Source organism: Myotis myotis, unplaced genomic scaffold, assembly GCF_014108235.1.
Source record: "Myotis myotis isolate mMyoMyo1 unplaced genomic scaffold, mMyoMyo1.p scaffold_m19_p_11, whole genome shotgun sequence".
In the NCBI taxonomy this organism is placed as follows: Eukaryota; Metazoa; Chordata; class Mammalia; order Chiroptera; family Vespertilionidae; genus Myotis; species Myotis myotis.
Window position 1 is genome coordinate 58,731,724 of NW_023416315.1, and position 22,945 is coordinate 58,754,668.

General features: G+C 46.2%; 1 protein-coding gene across 2 annotated transcripts in view; it reads right to left on the reverse strand.

Annotated features, from left to right (window-relative positions):
* The window catches only part of LRGUK (leucine rich repeats and guanylate kinase domain containing), a 103,716-nt gene that overhangs the window by 25,067 nt on the left and 55,704 nt on the right, over positions 1-22,945 (reverse strand). For both annotated transcript variants that reach the window (XM_036328648.1, XM_036328647.1), the window contains 3 exons: positions 21,970-22,083; positions 18,696-18,897; positions 18,275-18,370 (listed from right to left, as the gene is read on the reverse strand). In XM_036328648.1, coding sequence (XP_036184541.1) covers positions 18,275-18,370; positions 18,696-18,897; positions 21,970-22,083 — 412 coding nt within the window. The remainder of the gene's footprint in view (positions 1-18,274; positions 18,371-18,695; positions 18,898-21,969; positions 22,084-22,945) is intronic.

The window sequence follows — 22,945 nt, forward strand, 5'->3', positions numbered from 1 at the left end:
TCCAATCAAAGGCATAATCGGCTATTTAAACAGAGGACAGGCTCTACATCAGGACGAAGGGAAGTGTGTGAAAGTGCATCCTCACACAGACAGGGTGAGGTACAGAAAGGGTTTCTTGCCGCTGAACTTCATCCTTCATTGAAGTAGAAGCTTTGTTCCTGGAATGCCTTCAGGAGAGCTGAACTAGGGGTCACTGTTTGGACACTGTATTCAGAATGTCCTAACTAAAACATATAACAAAAGTCCCCTGAATTTCAGTTCTTTAAAATGGATGAGTTCATTATGCACCAATTAATTGACATCTTGAAGGCGATACCATACAGGACAGGTAAATTTCAAGAGGCGAAACGTGATACATAAGACCTAGATGTATGTACAATTTGGGAAAGGGAAAAGTGAAGAAAAGGGTAGCGATGATTGGCAGGAAAAAGGATAGAAACCTTGAGGGAGCTGAATACACACTGAAGTTTCTTCTCCTTTGAGCAATATTGTTTGATAACTCAAGTTCTGATGTGATTTTTATCCAACCCAAACCCCTACTTCTGGGGTGAGTGTGGTCTTCCCTTGATAAGGGCTCAGTCTTCAAAAGCAATTCTTTCAAAGATGTTTCACTGGTCAATACCTTTAACAAAGGCATTTTTTATTTTTTGCCCTTTTTCACTTTGTTTTTGTATTTTTTTCCTTTGGAAACTGGTGGTCTTTAGATTTGGTCGCATGTAGAAGCCCGTCTGTCTCACCCCACAACAGACAGAAATGCCCCCTATCTGGTAGTTTATTCCTGAGTCAAGTAACTTGACAGCATCTGCCATTTGAAACATAACATACAAGTGCCTTTGGTTTGATCAGTAAGTAAATAATAATAGTAAAAATAATAGTTAACACTAATTGAGCAAGTCCTATGTGCCAGGCGCTGCTTTAGAAGGCTTTTCTGTGTGCATCACGAGTTTCAGTGCTGCCCGTGAAAGCCCATGAAGAATCTCTTGAGCTAAGTAATATTTTGCTGAACCACAGTTTCTTTCTAATGTTATTCTAATTCTGCTTAAGCTCCTTAATTCAGTCAAGGTTGTCCATGTTTTTAAAAGGATTTTCAGAGATGAGTATCCCATTTGCCAAATATTTACACCTAGTTTGACCGTTATTGTCCTATTCTGATTAATGATAAAATGCTACTTTAAAAAATTTGTTTTTAGATATGGAAACAACCCAAGTGCTCATCAACAGAGGAGTAGATAAGAAGTTGTGGTTCACATACACAATGGAATATTACTTGGCCATAAAAACAATAAAATCTTACCATTTGTGACAGCACGGATGTACCCACAGGGTATTATGCTAATAAGTCAGAGAAAGACAAATACCAGATTATTTCACTTATATGTGAAATCTAAAGAACAAAATAAAATGAATAAACAAGACAGAAACAGACATATAGATACAGTGAACAAACTGATGGTTGCCAGAGGGGAGGGGGCCTGGGGACTGCGTGAAAAAGGTGAAGAGATTAGGAAGTACAGATTGGTAGTTACAACATAGTCACCGGATGTAAAGTACAGCATAGAGAATAATATTGCAGCCAGGTGGGTACTGGAAATATCAGAGGTACACTTTGTAAAGTACTGACCACTATGCTGTACACCTGAAACTACTACAACAAATAGGGAATGTAAACTGTAATTGAAAAATAAAATTTTAAGTCCTTAAAAAATTTTTTTCTGCTGCTTACATGTTAATACTAACAAACACTAATATCAGCATTACTATGTGTCAGGCGTTGTTCTGGGTGTTTTCCAATATATTCACTCATTTAATCTTCACAATAATCTGGAGATAGTTAATATTATTATCTCCATTTTACACGTGAGAACTTTGTACTTACCCAAGTTCACACAGCTAGACCATACTGAAACTGAAGTTTCTAATTAATATTTTGACATTTAGTATTATTTGAATTCATGAGCTTCTAAATTTATAATTTTTAATAATGATAATAATAATAATAATAATAATAATAATAAAAAGGTGCCCTAGCTGGTTTGGCTCAGTGGATAAAGCAGCTGGCCTGCGGACTGAAAGGTCCCACGTTTGATTCTGGTCAAGGGCAAATGCCTGGGTTGCGGACTCGATCCCCAGAAAGGGGTGTGCAGGAGGCAGCCAGTCAATGATTCTCTCTCATCACTGATTTCCTATTTCTCTTTCCCTCTCCTTTCCTCTCTGAAATCAATAAAAATATATTTTAAAAATAAAATCAATAAAAACATATATTTTTAAAAAAGGTCTTCAGCTTTCCTAATCATCACTACGCTCTCAAAATCACTTTTAAGATTAAGATTTGGTCTTCTAACATTATTTATCTATCATCAACACAAAGAAATAGGCTCTTATCTTCTTCTCTGAATGCCTGATCAGTAAAGAAAAGTGATTTCTAGAATTATGTCTTTCAAATTGAACTAAGCAACTAATTAAATTCACTTAGACACACTGTCCTTGACACTATGCAAATAGCACAATTATCTGAAGTGAAATTTGGAGGTTCAAATATCCTCTTCTTCTCCATAGTCCTCTACAGCATGATTCTAAAGGCAACACAGCATTCTAGCATGGGGCTGTACCATAGCATGTTTCCAAAACTTATTTTTAAAATCCATTAGATGGCTTGGTTATTTTCAGATTTTTTAAATAAAGACATTAATATGATCATCCTTGTATATAAATGATTTCCTTATAATTCTTGGATTGGAATTATAAGGTTCAAGATATGAACAATTTTTAAGGTTTTGACAGATATAAAACTGTCCCCAGGAAATTTGTGCCAATTTACTTTATTGTTTTATTTTTATTGATTTCAGAGAGGAAGGGAGAAGGAGAGAGAAACATCAATGATGAGATAGAATCATTGATCAGCTGCCTCTTGCATACTCCACACGGGACTGAGCCCACAACCCAGGCATGTGCCTTAGAACTGTAATCGAACCCAGGATCCTTCAGTCGTCCCGCAGGCCGAGGCTCTATCCACTGAGCCAAACCGGCTAAGGCTCAATTTACTTTTGAATGACGACATAGAAAGTGCTCTTACCCTTAGCCTCACCAAGAATAGGTATTAATTTGTTTTCCATCTTTGCCAGTTTGGTACCCAAAAAATGTCTATTTGGTTTTAACTTATAGAGAGGTTAAATACTTTTTGACATATTTACTGGTTCTTTTTATTTCCTCTGTTATGAATTAACAAATCACGTCCTTTGTCCAATTATATTTTGAAACCTAAAAATAATTGACTTAGCTCTTTATACATTTGAAGAAGGCTCTTATATGTCCAGTGGAACTATTATCTCTGTTGATTTGAATACTAGGGGCCAGACTTCCTTTCAAACACTGAAAATGACAGTAGCTAATAGAATGTCTAAAGTCCATAATTTTTCCCTATAGAGAGAGCTTTGCTGAGAAACATAGCGAATGGAAGTGATATGAATTTTATCAATGTAGATGGAAAATGACAGTTTTTGAATATTTATATTCTGCCATCAAAAAGCAGTTGCTTTCCTTACACCACGAAAGTCAGTAATAGCAGTAAAGACATCTCACCAGAGAGGAGCCGGTGATCTTCTCGACTCCTTTCCTTGGAACACAGACAAAATGCTGTCCAGCTGCACTGCATCTGAGACACTGTGCCACCAAACAGAAGCACAAACACACACTAAAACATACTCTATCACTGACCCCGGGAAGGAGGCCCGAGCTTCCCTTCAAATTAAGTGGAGAGAAATTTGGCTTCTCCCTCCATTGCTACCCCAATGAAAATGCAACCCAAATGCACTGAGGAGCCTCCAAAACAGTTGCACAAAGAGGAAATCAAGGGAATTTTAAACTGTTCACCTAAGTGAGGTGTTGGTGCCACCAAAATGTCCCATACACAGCTCATAAGCAGCAGGGGGTTATCCTTATTATTTCCCTCTTTCACAATCTGCCCTTCCCATACACCCAACCCAAATAACTCTTGACTCTCCGTTCCTGCCACAAGGCCTTATTTCTGGCCCTTACTGTCTGATCAGGACTAATACAAGAGCTTTTCAGCCATTTTTCCTGCCTCTGACATTGCTTTCCTCAAATTCATCCCCTATGCCAGAGGTCCTCAAACTTTTTAAACAGGGGGCCAGTTCACTGTCCCTCAGACCGTTGGAGGGCCGGACTATATTTTTAAAAAAACTATGAACAAATTCCTATGCACACTGCACATACCTTATTTTGAAGTAAAAAAAACAAAACGGGAAACAAATACAATATTTGTATTTGCATGTGGCCCGCGGGCCGTAGTTTGAGGACCCCTGCACCATCTCTAAACAGATGCCTCTAAGATAAAAACGTAACCCCATTGTTGGACGATCAAGCTCCATGTTCACTGGCATAGCACAGAAGGCCCTTTGAACTTACATATGCCTGGAGCTCTCCCGGCATGTGGATCGTTAGAATATGCTGTGCTTGCTCCTGTGTATGCTGTTTGCTCTTCTGAGAAACCTTCCCTCTCTCCCATCAGTCTGCTGACTAATTCTGCAACCTTGGGGACTTAGCTGAAGGACCACCTCCTCTTCGAAGTGTTTCCTGATTCAATCTTCACATCCCAGGCGGAATTCAGTGCCCTTCTTGGTATCCTTATGACATTCTGGAAAAATCGGTAAATAATTTTCTTGCCTACGTGATGCTGAACTTAGCCTAGATTCTGTCAGGCCTCCAGCTGCCCAAGTCACATGGTGCTGTAACAAACCCTAACTGTCTCCTCTGTTGACGTGCAAGCTCCTTGAAGTGTCCTCATCATCTCACTATATGTAGCAACTATCACAGTGTCTGGCACATAGGAGGTAATCAATGCTTCTTGAATAAACTAACACAATAAAAACGTTAAAATTCACCTTCTTACTTTCATTTCGGACAAACCAGATAAATCAGACGGTAATTACCAGTATAACACAGGCTTTTAGTTTGACAAGAGGATAGTTGCATCATGAATTTAAGAATATCAATTTCTTGCCCAGCCAGTGTGGCTCAGTGGTTGAGCATCAACCCATGAACCAAGAGGTCACTGGTTCAATTCCCACTCAGGGCACATGCCCAGGTTGCCTGCTTGATCCCCAGTAGGGGGAGTACAGGAGGCAGGTGATGGATGTTGATGTTTCTCTCTCATCAATGTTTCTCTCTCCCTCTCCCATTCTTTCTTTTTCAAGTCAATCAAAACATATTTAGAAAAAGATATCAATTTCCTCTAATGCCCTTGAAATACCATTTGACATACATTACCTTTTGTGTAAGAGAAGACACATTTATACAGGCATTTAGTCATCAATTACACCTTAAAATACAGAATGCCAAACACAACTTAGCATGCCTCTGTATACCCAGTATAATAAGCATGCAGTAAGTATCTTGCAACTTTTTAAGAGTTGAATCTTGGGTTGGCTGCTTCGCTCACAATATCCTCTTTCTGGGAATGCAGACTCCACACACTCCAGGAGTGGGCACAATGGGTAGGCCTCAGTATGACTGAGTAGACTGGTTTAAGAATGAGCCTGACCCAAGCTGGGCCAGAGTCTTTCCCTCAACTTTAAAAAAATCTTATGATCAAGGAACACTTGAACCAATCCCTTTCTAGTAGTGGGAGCTGCCAGTTGTTAGATGAGATGAGATGTAAAACTTGAGAGGTGTTAGTGGCCGAGTTCCCTGCCACCTGCAGAAACTGATATGCAGTCATTAGTATCAAAGGGAATAAAGGCAACACGGAGGAGAAAACAGAGAGGAGAACTGATGAGAGTCCAGGAGGCGATGAGAGTCCAGGTGGCCAGGGGCCAGGAGACAAGAATCAGTAGATGACAAAATACACAGATGACAAGAGCACAGGTTATGTCCAACAGCTGGTTCCCAATCTCTCTGCACCTCCGCCCTCCCCACAGTTTGGTTGTGTGAGACGTTCCACTCCTGTCTAAGACATTCACATAAGCTGGCTCTGGTTGTACACCTGTCACTGGCCAGCAAAAGAATCCTAATGGTCTGAATACATGAAAACGAATTCACCTGAACCCCTGCTCCCCCCACCCCCCAATTCTTTTAACGGATTCAACCAGATGGTTGGGCATAATGAAAGCGTGAGCTAATTTACAAGAGGCTCCTATTCAGAGAGGGAGGAAGGTATTCATTTTGAAATACATTTCAAACAAAAGTCAGTTTAAAGCAGTATGTGCAAACAGGATCTGAAATGTTGCATCACAGGGTCACGCGCGAGGAGATCATGTCCTCTGGCCTTCCGAAGGTTCCCACGTGTCAACTGTGCACGTGTCAACTGTGCACGTGGGAGAGACCAAGACCTACACACTGCGGAAGCTTTGTTCCTCGGGGTTCCCGCTCCCGGAACCCTCAGTAATGTAGGAGGCAGGAGAGTGTTCCAATCTAAAAGCGGCTTTTCTAAGGAACAGAACAAAACCTAATGGCAACACAGCACCGTCTCCCCCGAGCTGACTCCTGTTGGGCTCATACGCATCTGGACACCAGGGCTCCTGCTGACACCGCCATGCCCAGCGCTGTCGGCTGGTGTCTCTCTTTATAAGGGCTGCTCTTCCAGGCTGCAATGACCAGTCACAAAAGAGGCACCGAAGGGCAAAGACTGGGTGTCTTCTAAGATCCCAGTGGCTGGACTGGGCGGTGCGGGCGGGCCCTTCTTGGACGACTAGGGTTGCAGAGGGACACTGGGTGTGAACTCAGTGCCCTGGCCACGCTCTCCATCCTGGGGTCCTGGGTCAGCACTTCTTCGGGCACTGGCACTGCTAAACCTTAGTGCTCTGGCTGCCCCTGGCTCGCAGCCTCTCCTGCCAGCTACCCTGCTCCTCAGCAGACACTGGATTCTGGGGTGCAGCAGGGCTTCTGTCGTGGGATGCCCCTTCGTGTTTTGGGGTGTGTTTCTCGTTGGTTTGCTGCCTGGAAGCATCATCCTCTTGGACAGAGTGCTCGCTGGTCTCTGGGGCAGGCTGCGGGGTGGGGGCCGAGACATCTCGCTCCGGGAGGTCTGACGCCGGCTCTCCTTTCCAAGACCTTCCCCTGTGATGAGCCTCTTCTTTTCTCCTTGGACGCCCCGCGGAGGCGGGACCGCCCGCAGTGGACTGTGCATGGCGGGGAGCTCTCCCGTGGGCCAGCGGACCCTCCCGGCTGGGCCGATCACTGCCAAGGGTGGTTTTATTTTCTTGAGAGAGCCCTCCAGCACGCTCTCTTTTCGAAGATGGCCCTTTGGTGGACGTAGCTACCTTCTGAACCAGGTCATTTGGGGGGAAGTTGGCATGGGCCTTTTTTCTGGAATGTTGCACTTTTCCCCTTTCCTGTTCCTGTAATCCGGGATCCCCAGGCGCTGGCTCAGCATGGGGTGGCTCAGGAATCCCTGGGGGGTGGGCTCTGCTTTTCTGGCTCCTCTGAGGGCTCCGGGGAGGGCTGGGGTTAGGGGCGGCGGCGGTCTCTGGGCCAGTGGGTCTGCTCTGGGATTCTGGCTGCAAGGCTGTCTGGTGGCTTGCGGGCGGCACCTCTGTCAGGTGTGCTGGTCCTCTAGCTGTCCCTCTCTGGGCAGCGAGTTTTTTTTTCCTCGCTACTGCTTGCTGCATGGGCTCTTGGTTTGGGGGTGATGCCTGCATATCCGGAATCTTCTTGCTGGAGGAGCGGTCACCTTGGGGTGCTTGCCTCTCCTTGGCAGGCCTTGCCTGATGACGGGTGCCCCGGTTCTGAGGCAGGGGCGTGGGAAGGCGAGGGAGCCTGACCCCTGGGGCCTCCTCTTCCTGGGGCAGATCAGGGGGAGGCTGGGGGGTGTGCTCCTGGATGCGGGGGCTGATCAGAGGGAGTTTCACCTCCCTGACGCTCTCCTCCTGGACGTGCTGAGGACTGTGGCCCGGATGGGGGCTCAGGTGTGGTGGTGGTTTGGCATTTGGGGGGCTGATGAGAGGGAGTTTGCCGGGGTCCCCTTCCTGAGCTGGTGGAGGCTTCGGAGAGGGCGTCCTGGGTTGATCTGCGGCTGCACGGGGTGAGGGGAGTCGGGGTGAGGGCCTCGGGCTCTGGAGGGGAGCGAGGACCCGCGGCCCAGGCAGCCTGCTGGGGGCCAGTCGGCTTCTGGAAAGCAAAGCCGCTGGGTCTCCCCTGTCCTGGGGCTGCTTGCTGATTCCTGGATCTTGGGGGGGCGGTGGTCCTGGGAAAGGAGTGCTGACCCTGACTTCCGCCTCTGGGGTTCCCTCCTCCAGGGGATGTTGAGATCCTCCCAGCGATGGTTGGAGCATCAGAGCCCCTTCGGGGTCGGATGGCTGTCCTGGGGGGACATGATGGGAACTGCCGGGTGGCTGATCGGTTGACTCAGTCTCCTCAGCCTGGCTTCTCTGGGGGCTGAGGGGTGGCGGGCCAGGCCCCTGTGGAGGTTCGGGCGAGGGTGGGTCGGTGGGGGTCACCTCGACCTCCCCTGACTCCTCATTCTGGTCCGGCGGAGGGCTGGGGGCTGGAGGTGGGTCAGGGAGCCGAGGGGGCCCCTGCCCTCCTTCACCTGCTACCGGCTCGGATGTCCCGGCCTCGTTTTCAGGGGCGTTTGTGGTGGTTCTTGTTGAGGAAAGAGCTGACTGTGGCGCATCATCGCCTTCCTTCTGGTTTGGGGATGCGGCCTGGGCCTCCGGGGGGATGCTCAGAGCCGATGAGCCGGGCTGTGCAGGAGCCTCAGCACTGATGTGACCACGGGGAGAAGGCGCTCCCTGAGGGGTGGCTCCCCCCGGACTCAGCTCCTGGTTCTGGTTTTCAGGGACCTGCCCCCCAGAGAGATGCTCTGCGGCCAGGCCGTCCGCCTGCAGTTTTGCCAGGCGCCTGGGGGAGGGAACCAGGTGTGCTGGAACCCCGGAGGGCGTCTTCTTGTTCGAGGGGTCTCCTGCTTTGATATAAAAAGACGTTAGCGAAGACTCTCTTCAGAAGTTAATCACAAAAAACACCTTGCCCTTTGCTGCACCCAGGCCCATGGAAAGCATGAGATTGCACATAGAGAAGCATACAACCATCCCTGCTCCTGGGGGTAGTTAATGGGATTTAGAACAACTTTCTTTAGTCAACTGAAAACATGCACTTTACTGAATAAACATAAAGAGGTTACTCACAGAACCAACATTTATATCCAGCTCTGAGAGTGGCAAGAACGTTTGCTTAGTGAATGAGATTTACGTTTCCCCACCTTGCAGGCCCCAGCTGCTTTCAGGGGCAGGGAGTAGGAGATGGGCATCTAAGCCAAACAATATCCCTCGGTTGGTTCCCTTGCTTACTGGCGGCCCTCGGAGACACCGCACTCTGCGGGAGGCGTGCCGGCGCACCAACCCCAGCAGGTGCATGAAGCTCCGCAGCGCTCAGGGAACAAGTGCTGGGTGGCAGAAGGAAGGAGGGCGTAGATCCCAGAGAACCCTCCGGCCCGTGGCTCAGAGGTGCTGCTCCCCAGAGTCCCCCATTCAGGTGGCCACCCCACCTCACCCCGGGGCTACACTTTTCCCTCCGAGTCTTCCCTGGCATCCGAAATGGCTCTCAATAAACGTGATACATCACATAAACAGACTGAAAGACAAAAATCACATGATCATTTCAACTGACACAGAAAAAGTATCCGCCAAAATCCAACACCCTTTTGTGATAAAAACTCTCAGGAAAGTGGGAATAGCGGGATCATACCTCAACATGATAAAGGCCATCTATGACAAACCTACAGCCAACATCATACTCAGTAGTTGGCAAAAATTAAACCATTTTCCCTAAGAACAGGAGCAAGAAAAGAATTTCCGCTTTCACCACTCTAATCAACATAGTACTGGAAGTCCTCGCCACAGCAATCAAGCAAGAAGAAAACATAAAAGGTATCCAAATTGCCAAAACCGGTTTGGCTCAGTGGATAGAGCGTCGGCCTGCGGACTGAAGGGTCCCGGGTTCGATTCCGGTCAAGGGCATGTACCTGGGTTGCGGGCATATCCCCAGTGGAGATGTGCAGGAGGCAGCTGATCGATGATTCTCTCTCATCGATGTTTCTAACTCTCTGTCTCTCTCCCTTTCTCTCTGTAAAAAAATCAATAAAATATATTAAAAAAAAAAAAAAGGTATCCAAATTGGAAAGGAGGGAGTAAAACTCTCATTATTTGCAGATGGCATGATGCTGTACATAGAAAACTCACCAAAAACGACCCACCAAAAAAGTACTCCACCAAAAAACAACTAGACTTAATAAATGAACTCGGCAATGTAGCAGGATACAAAATTAACTCTCAGAAATAGATGGCATTTTTATACACCAATAACGGACTCTCAGAAAGAGGAACTAAAACACAATCCCATTTACCACTGCAACAAAAAATTAAGATACTTAGGAATAAATTTAACCAAGGAGATAATTTTCCAAGTATCAAATATCCAACTGCTATTTGATACTTGGAAAATTACAGGACATTAAAAAAAGAGATAGAGAAAGATATAAACAAGTGGAAGAATATACCATGTTTATGGATTGGTAGAATCGACATCATTAAAATGTCCATACTACCCAAAGCAATCTATATTTTCCATGCAATCCCTGTTAAAATACCAATGGCAGATCTAGACAAAAATGTATATGGAGCCAAAAAAGACCCCAAATAGCCACAGCAATCTTGAGAAAGAAGAACAAAGTTGAGAAATCATAATACCAGATATCAAGTTATACCGCAAAGCCACTGTACTCAAAACAATGTGGTATTTGCCACAAGAACAGGCATATAGGTCAATGGAACAGAATAGAGACCCCAGAAATCGACCCAAGCCATTACACTCAATTAATATTTCACAAAGAAGGCAAGAGCAGACAATGGAGTAAAGACAGTCTTTTTAATAAATAGTGTTGGAAAAATTGAATAGATACCAGTACGTGCAAAAATATGAAACTAGACCACCAACTTGCACCATACACAAGAATAAACTCAAAATGGATTAAAAACTTAAAAGTCGTGAAGCCATAAAATCTTAGAAGAAACCATAGGCAGCAAAATCTCAGACATTTCTTGTAGCAATATGCTTGGCAATACATCTGGGAAATAGGAGAAAACAAACAAATGGGACGACATTAAAATAAAAAGCTTTTGCACAGCAAAAGAAACCATCAACAAAATGAAGAGGGAGCCCACTGTATGGGAGAACATATTTGCAAATGATACATCTGAAAAGGGGTTAATTTCCAAAATATATAAGGAACTCATACAACTTAACAAAAGGAAGACAACAATCCAATTAAAACATGGGCAAAGGACCTAAATAGACACTTCTCCAAAGTGCCATATAGATGACCAAGAGACATACAAAAAAATGCTCAAAGTCAATGATCATCAGAGATGCAAATTAAAACAATGAGGTATCACCTCACACCTCTCAGATGGCTATCATTGAAAAATCAACAAATGACAAGTGCTGGCAAGGATGTGGAGAAAAGGGAACCCTAGTACACTGCTAATGGGAATGCAGACTGGAAAACAGTATGGAGTTTCTTCAAAAAATTAAATATAGAACTTCTATTTGATACAGTGATCCCACTTCTAGGAATATATTCTAGGAAATCCAAAACACCAATAAAAAAGAATGTATGCACCCCTATGTTCATAGCAGCACAATTTACAATAGCTAAGATCTGGAAACAGCCCAAGTGCCCTTCGGTAGATGAGTAGATAAAAAATTGTGGTACATTTACACCATACAATACTACGCAGCTGTAAAAAAGAATGATCTCATACCCTTTGAGACAGATCTCTTGGAGGGACCTGAAGAGTATTTTGTTAAGCAAAATAAGCCAGTCAGAGAAAGGCAAGCATCACATGATCTCACTCATATTTGGAATCTAATGAACAAAAGAAACAAATGAACAAAATAGGTCCAGAGACACAGAAGCATGGAACAGACTGACACATCTCAGAGGGAAGGCAGGGGTGGGTGGGTGGGTGGGTGGGGAGGGATTAACTGGGGAACTTATATGCATACTATAGGCCAGGTGCATGACATTCATGTACTGTTGGAGTGGGTATTCCCTCAGCCCAGCCTGCACCCTCTTGCAGTCTGGGACCCCTCAGGGGATGTCCACCTGCCGGCTTAAGCCCGCTCCATGCGGGGAGTGGAGTGCCGCTCAGCCAGAAGCCGGGCTCGCTGCTCCTTAGTGCTGCCTCAGAGGCGGGAGAGGCTCCCACCACCACCACTGTGCTCGCTAACTGTGAGCCCGCTGGTGAGCCCGGCTCCTATGGGAGCGCACTGACCACCAGGTGGCAGCTCCTGCATTGAGAACTGACCCCTGGTGGTCAGTGTGCATCATAGCAACTGGTTGTTCCCCCGTTTGGCCAATTTGCATATTAGCCTTTTATTATATAGGATATGCATAGTCCATGGACACAGACAAGATGTGGTGGAGGCCTGGAGTGGGCGTGGGAGGAGGGACCAATGGGAAAAAAGGCGGGGGAGATCTGTAATACTTTCAACAATAAAGATAGATGTTTTGTATAAAGGCTCGCTGAGGCCACTGGCAATGGCAGTGCTGCGGAGGGGGACTGCTTCCTCTGTTCACTATGACAGCAAGTTCTCTGAGTGATTGGGTCTCACGGACAGACGCAGGGACACCATCACCCCAATAAGCACTGTTTATGATAGAAGCCCTGCTGTTCTCTTGTGTCCCCATAGTACCTTAAGCCAGTCTAAGGACATGGCTCTACCATGCTATCACTCAGAGGTAGCACAACCTAGGACAGCCCTGAAGAAACTAGCCTCAGCTCACTTTGGGGGAGACCAAACAAGTCAGGCCCCCGAGGTGGTCCCAGGGTATGAGCTTGGACTGCCCCAGGTAGTGTAGGTGTGCATCCTCCACATCCCCTCAAACCAGGCGTCTCTGTGGAAGGGGTTGGGGACAGGGAAGAGCTTGCCTCTTGGTAGGGTATCTGGGGGGATGCCCTGATCATCATTCTTATCTCCCTAGTTTACATCGCTTATAAATTAGAACACAAATTTAGTCAAGAAACAGGTTAAAGCCAAATATAATAACAGTGAAAACATCTAGAATAGGCAAATTCATAGAGACAGAAAATAGGTTAGCGGTCACCAAGTCCCGGGAGGAGTTATTACTGAATGGATACAGAGTTTCTGTTTGCGGTGATGGAAAGTTTTGGAAACAGGTAGCGGTAATGGTTAGGCAACATTGTGAGTGTAATTAATGACACTAAGTTGCATACTTAAAATGGTTAAAATGGCATGTTTTATGTTATTTCTTTTTACCACATAGAAATCTAGAAAAATATAAGAAGAGTGAAACCCAATGCTGATGTTAAACCTTCCTGGTTTCCTGCAATCAGACATGCAGGATTTCCCCCGACTTCCACAGTTTAACTGTTCATGTAATTTGTCAAATGATGCCATACCCTTTATTAGAGATAACGGCACCACTTTATGGACTGGCAAATTGACCAATTTCGCCTGTTTGCTCATCGCCATTACCAATTTCCTCCATCATTAGTCAGAATTCTGAATGACTTGCAAATATAATTTCATGTTATGGTCTCTATAGCGAGAACGCAGGGTGGAAGTTGGATCGGCTCTTTAAAAAGCTTTGCTAGAGCCTGGTCGGGTAGCTCGGCTGGTTACCCTGCTCGGCTGGCATCCTGATACACCAAGGTTGTGGGTTTGATCCCTGGTCATGGCACAGACAAGACTCAATCAATGAATGCACAAATAAGTGAGCAACAAATCGATGCTTCTCTCTCTCTCTCCCCCTTCCTCTCTCTAAAATCATTACAAATGAAAAATGAAAAAAGGAAAAGAAAAGCTTTACTGGAAGAAATGGGCTGTATGGAGACATCTGGAGGGTAAAGGTATCCCTTGCACTGAATTGTGAATACAGTGAGTTTTTCCTAACTTTATAGAAGTTATATTGTTTACTTGGCTTTTTTGGTTTTTGTAGTTTAGAAATATTTACCTTTATTGCTATAGGGGGAAAAAATAAGAAAACTGTGTACTTTAACTGCTATACACTTTTAATTAACGGTAGGTCTAAAGATCTGGAGGTTTTATAATTACTCTGTGCCTAAAGTCACCATTTTATACCTGCATGGAATAAAAATTCAGTTAGTCTCTCCCCTGCTGCAGGTTTAGCTTTCTGGGGCCAGGCTGATGGGCCTGCTATCAGCTCAGGATTGATAATCTGGGGCTTACTTTTACCACTTTGTGCCACTTTCACTGTTTAAGAAAAGGAATTAAAACGGCATTCTCAGTTACAAATACACAACATAGAACTACCAGAGATAAAATCACCTATATATATAAAAGCCTAAGTGACTGGCCAACCAGCTGACCGGCTGGTAGCTATGACATGGGCTGACCACCAGGGGGCAGATGCTCAACATAGGAGCTGCTGAATGACAGCAACTTTGCAGAGTGCCCTCTCTGACTCCAGGACCCCTCCGGGATGTCAGACTGCTGGTTTTGGCCCTATCTCTGCAGGCCAGGCTGAGGGACCCCACGGGTGCATGAATCCATTATAATATGTCTAGTCTATTATAATATCAAATATTTGGGAATAAGTTCCAGTTTGCATTGATACAGGATCCCTGTTTCTATGAAAAGAATGCTGTTTGCCATCAGATTCCTGTGTGTACTAACATGTAATATAGATGCTCTAACCAGCTGGGCACACCTCAGCTCCTAAGACTGGATTCTAACAGTGTTACATAATATTACATGAGTTGACTTTTTAAAAAAGAAATGGGTGTTTAAGTGATTTCTCTAAATTAATTATTATTGGTGACATTGAGAATACAAAATTAAGGATTCCTACTTTTAGTCCAGTTTCTAATTGCTCAGACAAAATTGTCTTTCACAGGATCTTATATTTTTCACTTTCTTACCTTCTTAGCTCAATTATATATATAAAATATTCCACTATACTGAAATTATCAACTTTTGTTTCTTGGGGTCCCACTTATATGAGTAATACTAGTATAAACATTTATATAGATATACCTAAACTCCAGAAATTAACATCAGAGTGCCAGGCAAACAGGTGAGAGCCAGCAGGGCCTGTGGCAATGACCCTGATGGAGTCTTGACCTTCACCTGGTGGTAGCTGTGGTGCGCCCACCCCTCAGTGAACCTGTAAACACCTGGCCCCGCCCCTCAGTGAGCCTGTAAACACCTGGCCCCGCCCCTCAGTGAGCCTGTAAACACGTGGCCCCGCCCCTCAGTGAGCCTGTAAACACCTGGCAATACTTTTCAGCTGTGAATCTCAGAGGCCCCTGGCTCTACTCTTGGGGCACTAGAGACACTATAAAAGCTTAGAAAATGGACAATGTTAATCAGAATTTTTTAATACTCACTTGAATAATGTTTAGGCTCCACAAAAAAGTCAAATCCATCCTTAAACCATCAACTGAGAAGTAAATAAAACTCCCCCAACAAATTAACTATAAATAAGAAAGTATGTGGCATCTTAAGAAAAACATATTTTATTCTAAAATACTAAACCTGCCAGAAAAACAGGGGCTGTTGGGTTCAGTGATTTGATATATTAATCACAAACACTCCCATCTGCTTTGGGAAAGATGGAATTCGATTAGTCAATAACTGGATGGCCCTGTTACAGTTATGAAATGACCTGAGAACTTACAAATTCTATAATTCATCCTTTTCATTAAGTCAGACAGGGCTAACCTAATTAGTGCAAAAAAATGAAGTTTTATTATACCTTTGAAAATGGGAGTCCATTTTCCTACACACACATTATCTGGTCTATTAATTTCCTGAATAGCAACTGCATGCAAGTGAGAGTTTCTGGCAGTTGCAGAATAAGAAACGATGGAGATGAACCCCCCACACACACACGCACACACACGCTGTCCCCCTATAGCTCTTCCCCTCCCTCCCCTGCTGCCCCCCTGGCTGTTGAGTCAGAGACAGAGTCCTGCACAGACACCACTCAGAGGTGCCCCAGAGCCACGGATCCAGAAGCGCACTTTCCACCGTTACTCAGAACTGGTCAGGCTCGGGGACTGACTCGTGTTTATCCAAACCCACAAGGGGCTGATTTAAAAGCCAGGACACCAATTTATTAATTTACAATGGGAGGTGGGCCTGGCTCAGGGATCGGGGCAGGGTGTTCTAACGTAAGGGACAGCCCCCACCGGGACAGGTCCACCCAGGGGACCAAATTAAAGATCAGGAGGAGGCTGCTGGGTCGGCAAGGATTTAAAGCAAAGGGAGCCAGATTTCCTCAAGAGAAACTTCCATCAAGCTACGGAGGCCTCATTAGATAGCCTGCGCTGCTGGGGGGGGAGAGGTGGGCACAGGTGCTGAAGAGCCGCTGCCTGACGCAAGCACACGGACGCCCTGGGACTGTGGACGGAGCCCGCCCTCCACGCCTCCGCTCCTGCCTGTTTCACACAGGGCACACTTTCCTCAGGGGCACTACAGAGAGCAGATCGTCCTCTCCTTACTTGCCTCTAAGACAGTGGTTCTCAACCTTGGCTGCACATTAGAATCACCTGGGAATCTTTAAAATCCTGATTTCTGGGCCTCATCCTTCGGAAATTCTGTTTGTTTTGGGGAGGATGAGGCCCAGAAATCAGGATTTTAAAAAGATTCCCAGGTGATTCTAATGTGCAGCCAAGGTTGAGAACCACTGGTGGATTCGGGAGCGTTCTGCCCCTGCCTGGCAGGACGCACTGGCCCTGTCCTACCTGGGCAGAGTCACAGAGGCTAGAAACCACGTGTATACCAAGCTGTGGGCATCCCCACAGCAGCCACGTCTCCAGTTAGCGGTTCACAATGAGCAACTTGTGAATGTGGTTCTGCCCATTGGTGGCACCTTGTTTTTATTATGGTGGTAAAATAACATGTCACATAAAATTTACAGGTTAACCATATTTAGAGAGCACAAGTCATTGGCGTTCGGTACACTCACACTGTTGTGCCGCCATCACCACCACCCGTCTGCAGAACTCCTTTCCTCTTGGGGAACGGAAACCCCGCCCCACTCCCTGGCCACCACTCTTCTACTTTCGGTCTTAAAGGAGTTCGCCTCCTATCTGCGGAATCATATAGTATTTGTGTTCTTTTGTCTGGCTTATTTCACTTAGCATAATGTTCCCACGGTTTACCTATGTTGTAGCAGGTGTCAGAATTGCTTTCTTTTTTAAGGAAGAATAGTGTCCCATTGTAGACATATGCCACATTTTGTTTATCCATTCATCCTTCCATGGACATTGGGGAGCTTCCCCATTTTGGCTGCTGTAAATAATGCTGCTATCACCACAGGCGTACAAATATCTGTTCTGCTTTCAACTACTCTGCTTTCAGTTCTTTGGGGGCATATACGCAGAAGTGGAATTTCTAGGTCACAAGGTGATTCTGTGTTTTTTTTCCTTTTCTAATTTTTTAGGTAATTCCATTTTTAATTTTTTGAGGAACCACCATATTGTTTTTCAGAGCAGCTATACCATTTTACATTCCCAATTTCTTTACATCCATGCCAATATATTTTGTGTGTTTTTTGGGGTTTTTTATAGTCATCTTAGTGAGTATGAGGTAGATCTGGGGGAACCTTATAAATACATTTCAAAGGACTCAGTTTGAAAATTCTAACTTTAGAATCCTAGATTCCGAGGGGATGCACTCACCTATCCCACATCACTGCTGCTCACACCCGACCCATGAGGCCGTGGGAGCACTCAGTCCATTTGGAAGGCAGTAACCTGAGGCTCAGAACAGTGAGCAGCTTGCCCGGAGGAGCGGCAGGGCCAGGGCTGGCTCGCAGGCTCTGACCCGCGCTCTCCCGCTACACGCTGCGGTGCCACTTCTTGAGGGCTAGGGCGACGCAGAGAAACCTCTTGGACTAAAACAACAGTGAACACAAACCTGCCAAGCAGAACACATTCTCGAGGGACCCTATGGGAGCCAAACCTCTGGAAGGCAAAGTTCTGACCCGTGAGGCTGACCAGCCTGGTGCACTGCCAGCCTCCCAGGCTCTGCCCCACACATCCCTGAAGGGCAGTCCCCTGGGTTCCCCTGCGGCCATCGAGACAAGCAGAGGGACAGGCCCAGGGGGCTCCCTCAACGCTGCCCGTCTGTGGGGAGGATGGCACCAGGGGAAGGGTAGGGATTAAGGAGCTACCCGCGGCTTGAGCCTGGTTGATAGTACTCAACTACTCAAAGATTTGTTTTCCTCTCCTCACACACAAATTCTGGCACCAAGCGGCTAGCACTGTACCTGCAGGCGGAGCCAAACCTGTGGCGGTGTCCTGACCCAGGCCAAGGTACTCCTGGACCAGCTGGCTCAGCTGTTGGTAGGCAGCATCCAGGTCATCTGTGGCAAAGAGAGAGTGTGCTTTAAAGCACCAGAAGCCTATCAACATACGCCAATTGGCAACTGCGGACGGTAACGGTTTTTTAGCTGCATTTAAGTTTATGAATATCATGGCAGGCAATGTCCTAGGGTGGCCCCGCGACATGGACAGGACCTGGGACAGCCCTGGACTGAGGACAACTCCTGGCAGGGAGCCAACAAGGAAACGGCCTCCGGCCTACAACCACAAGTAGCTGCACTCAGCCAAAAATAACAATATACTTTAAGCCGATTCCCCGCGCCCCCAGTGACCTTCAGAAATAAAACTTTGCTGCAAGTTACCAACCTGCATTGATCACTGCATCAAAAAATCCTGGAAATTTCTGATTAATTTTAATGTAATGGTCCACTCTGGAGACAGCAAAATCAATCTCTACACGACTGAAGAGCCCTTTTCTCCGCAGGTGGCCCTCATATTTTTTCTTGTTCAGGGGCAGCACCAGGATATACCGAGGTTCAAAATGGGTGAGCTTCAAACTTCTTACACCCTGCACATTGAAAAAAGGTAGTAAGTTAGACACAGAGACAGGATTTAGAAATAATTTTGGAGATGTCGGAAAACGTAAAGTATACTAAGTAATATTACACTGAAGAATTGCTTTTATAATAAATAACTGGCTATTATTTCCCTATACATATCTCGAGATTGGATTTTCATTACTGCTCCCTCTCCATCAAATATTAAATTATCATTGGAAATATAAGAATTCACTCTACCTGGTATCCTCGAACTAATCATTCCAGTGAACATGACTGTCCACAAAGAAAACGGCCTGATACACATAGGTACACTCAGGGCGGCACTGCTTCTTTATCACTGAAGAGTGACTTCAGTTCTACAGTTCAAAGGCCTCCTGGCAGCGTCAGGACAGAGATCTTACCAGAGAGAAAGGCTCCTCTGTTCCCTTTTGTCATCTCCCTGGGACACTTCCTGTTCCTCCACCAGCCAGCAGCCTGGCCGGCTCCTGTCACAGCCTCTCCCCAGAGCACAGGACGGCCCAGCTCCAGACCCCGCGATACCCACGCCCACAGCGGGAAGCAGCGCAGGTGGAGGTGTTAGCTCCCGGGAACCCCGTGCAAACCCTCACCTGAGCCCGTTTCCTCATCAGGGAAATGAGAGAGTTACTCTCATGGACCCGTAGCTCCTTCCAGCTCAGTCCTCTCACCAACAGTTTCACCCAGTGCTCAAAATCTTTGTTTTAAAAATTCAGGGGAAGAAATACAGGCTCTTTTCAAAAACAACTTCTAAGAGTCCATGGCGAGAGCAGTTGGGAAAGTGCGTTCCCTGGAGAGAACTGGGAGTAAAGCCTGACTTACGGACTCAACCTCTTGGGAACGAGCAGGAAAAAGCTCCCAGGGAGGAAAGTGGGAAACCAGGAGCCACACTCAGAACCGCTGAACTGCCAACAGGTGGACGCAGGGAGCTGGGGCGTTCTGGGCCTTAAAAATGCATCAACTTCCACCTCTTCCTTGTTCAGGGAAGACGTTGTTGGGAAAAGGCCTTTTATAAAAACAATGAAAACCTCCTTAAATGCAAACCCAATCCCATGCAGAACGACAGGGAGAGCAGGATTTGAAGTTGGGAAAGGTAAAGAGCTGGGAGAAGTGGGAGGGTTCCCTGAAGCTGGACACGCACACCCACACCTGGAGCCGGAAGGGACCATGGCTTCTGCTCCATGAAGTTTTAAGAAACAGACTGAGTCGATAGGAAAGGAATACCAGACGTGCCCAGATTTAGTTCTCTGTTAAGTTTGGGCTAATGGAATAATGTTTATTACAGATATTTTTTCTGACTCCAAAAATGTTAGACCCCCAGAGCAAGGACAATGGGCCAGGTACGGAAACTCACCAGGGCAGAAAGCCCCGGATGCCTGGCAAGGGGCAAAACAGAGGAGACAAGCACTTACCCCCAGGGTAACCTCCCCTCCCCAGCATAGCACTGGTCACAGGGTTTGGACACCTGACCTTTCCTATCACTGGTTAGGCCGTCTCCTCTAAAGACAACATCTAGGCCTCAGTTGCATTTCAGCTCCAGGCCTAAATAAGCAGCACAACCAGACAAGTGGTGCCCTGGCTGCCTCGGGACCAGCTACACTGACTAATGACCGCGGCCCTGGCACCGACCAGTCAGTGGAGACCACGACCCTGAAAGAGCACACCTGGAAGCTGATGAATGGTCTATTGCAGCGGTTCTCAACCTGTGGGTCGCGACCCCTTTGGCGGTCGAACGACCCTTTCACAGGGGTCGCCTAAGACCATCCTGCATATCAGATATTTACATCACGATTCATAACAGTAGCAACATTATAGTTATGAAGTAGCAATGAAAATAATTTTATGGTTGCATCACAACATGAGGAACTGTATTTAAAGGGCCAGAACCACTGGTTGGGACCCTCCCCTGAGACCTCCCCTAAGAGTTCTACCTGCAGGAAAAAGACAAATACGCTCAGGACAAAGGACCCAGTGTGCGCTCTCCCTCCAAGGAGCATGCCCCTGCCACTCCCTGCCCCCTCTCCTTCCCCCACAGGCACGTACCCCCCAACCTCTAAGGGACCCCATGAGACTTGCAACCAGGGAAGCAATGGGCAGCAGCAGCTCATCCTGGGCTACCCCCCTGAACCTGTCTCCTTTTCTCAGACTTCTCAGTGAGCGCAGGCAGCCCAGCCTAGGCTCTCCTGTTGCTTCTTCTATGCCCTTCCTTGTGTCACTCTCCTAAATAGATTTGTGCTGCCATCATGGACCCAATACCCTTTGGCCCTCCTCTTTGGAAAGCTCCATCCCCCATCCCCTTTCCTTAAATAAATTCAATTTTTCTTTACTCACCATCTGAGATGGCTATTTAGCCTGCTCACACCTCCCCGCTCCCCCCCCCCCCCCCCCCCCGCCCCGCACCGGCTTTAGCCTTTCAGTTAATAAGGCCATATTTTTAAAAACACATGAGTGGAATATTCATGCTTTTCCTTTGAATCTTCACTTCGGAGAAACTTGTTTATTAATACAGAAGATTAGTGCAGGGAGAAGGGGTATTGGGGCAGAGAGAATGCCCCACCCCCGCCCCCCACTTTGAATCCTGCAAGTCTAACTTGCTAAGAGAATGAAAATACCCCAACCGGTGAACCGGCGGAGTCAAATGGCAGCAGAGCCCACGTCCCCACGGAGAATGAGGGAACGAGGTCCCTGCAGGCTGCCACCGCCCTGAGGGGACAGGGCACCAGTTCCACACCTGTGAGGATCAGGCTTTACCCAATATCACTTCACAGAGACTCAGCCCAAGCTCTCAGAAGCAAGAGGATAACCTAGTGAGAAAAGGGCTGAGAAAATAAACCCAGAGCGGCAGTTTTACTCCTAATAAATGCATACATTATGAGTAATACACTTCTTGTATTGGAATCTAATTCCTGTCATTTAATTTTTATGTGTCTTGTCTCCCACATACTAATTGTAAACTTAAAATCTCACGCATCCGTGTGCATTCCTCTTGTGCCTAGCAGGGTGCCACCTCAAATATAAATACACGCACACATTAAAGATAAGGTGATTGAAAGAAAGACACTTACTTCTATTTCCATATGAACACAGCTGGCTAACCCGTCTCTGGCGATGCCTTCTATGGTGTCCCTACTCAATCCGTAACTGTGATCATTATAATTAAACGTGAGAATGAATTTCCCCTGAAATTTAAGAAGTACAAAGATCTTCCTAAAACAGCTGCCATGATGAAATTTAATATAAAGAAAATTATTTGATGTCTTACTTTTTATATGATTCCATAAAACTTACCAATATTACCAATAATATAACAATGGGCCTATGAACATTAATATCAGACTGTGATGGAGACGTTGATTCAGAATTCTCTGCTGGCAATGACAAATTAGGTTTTTGGAAATAACGTGCTGACAAAATGTGAGAGAGTGACAGGTAGAACAGGTCATTTTGCTTACTTGTCCACCTCCTGCCCAACCTGCTCCATAAATCTCCATTAGAAACAGAAAAACTTAGTTCGCCATCTGCCTCAGCAACTTGGGCTCTGCCAGCCCCCGGTTGGCCCGGAAAACCTTCCCTTCTCTAAAGCTTGCTCTGCCCGGCAAACGGTAAACCCAGAGGCCTCGGATTACAGGGCCGTCCTGAAACCTCTGCGTGCTGGGAGGAACAGACCTATCCTGCTTTTCCTTGTAAGCTGCCCAGCTCTTCCCAAGCTGTACTCCCTTGCAAAACAAAACAAACAAAAACAAGTAAAAACGTATCTCTCAAAATCGTCTGACTCTTTCTCTGACAATATTACAGTTATGAAACCACTAGGTCTAATCTAAGTCAGGAGGCTAATGACAATGGAAGGAATAGAAACGTGGACAGCTCTGACTCCTCATGTGCATGCTTTGAAATAAATTCTGAAGTGAACCTGCAAGGCTGACCCCCCAAAGGCAGCATCCTCAGTGAGAACATGCAGTTAGGAGTCTCCGAGCTACCCTGTGCCTCCTGAACCCCTGTCCAGGAGATGTGTGAGGACGGGACAGGCTGTCTGTCAGGGGC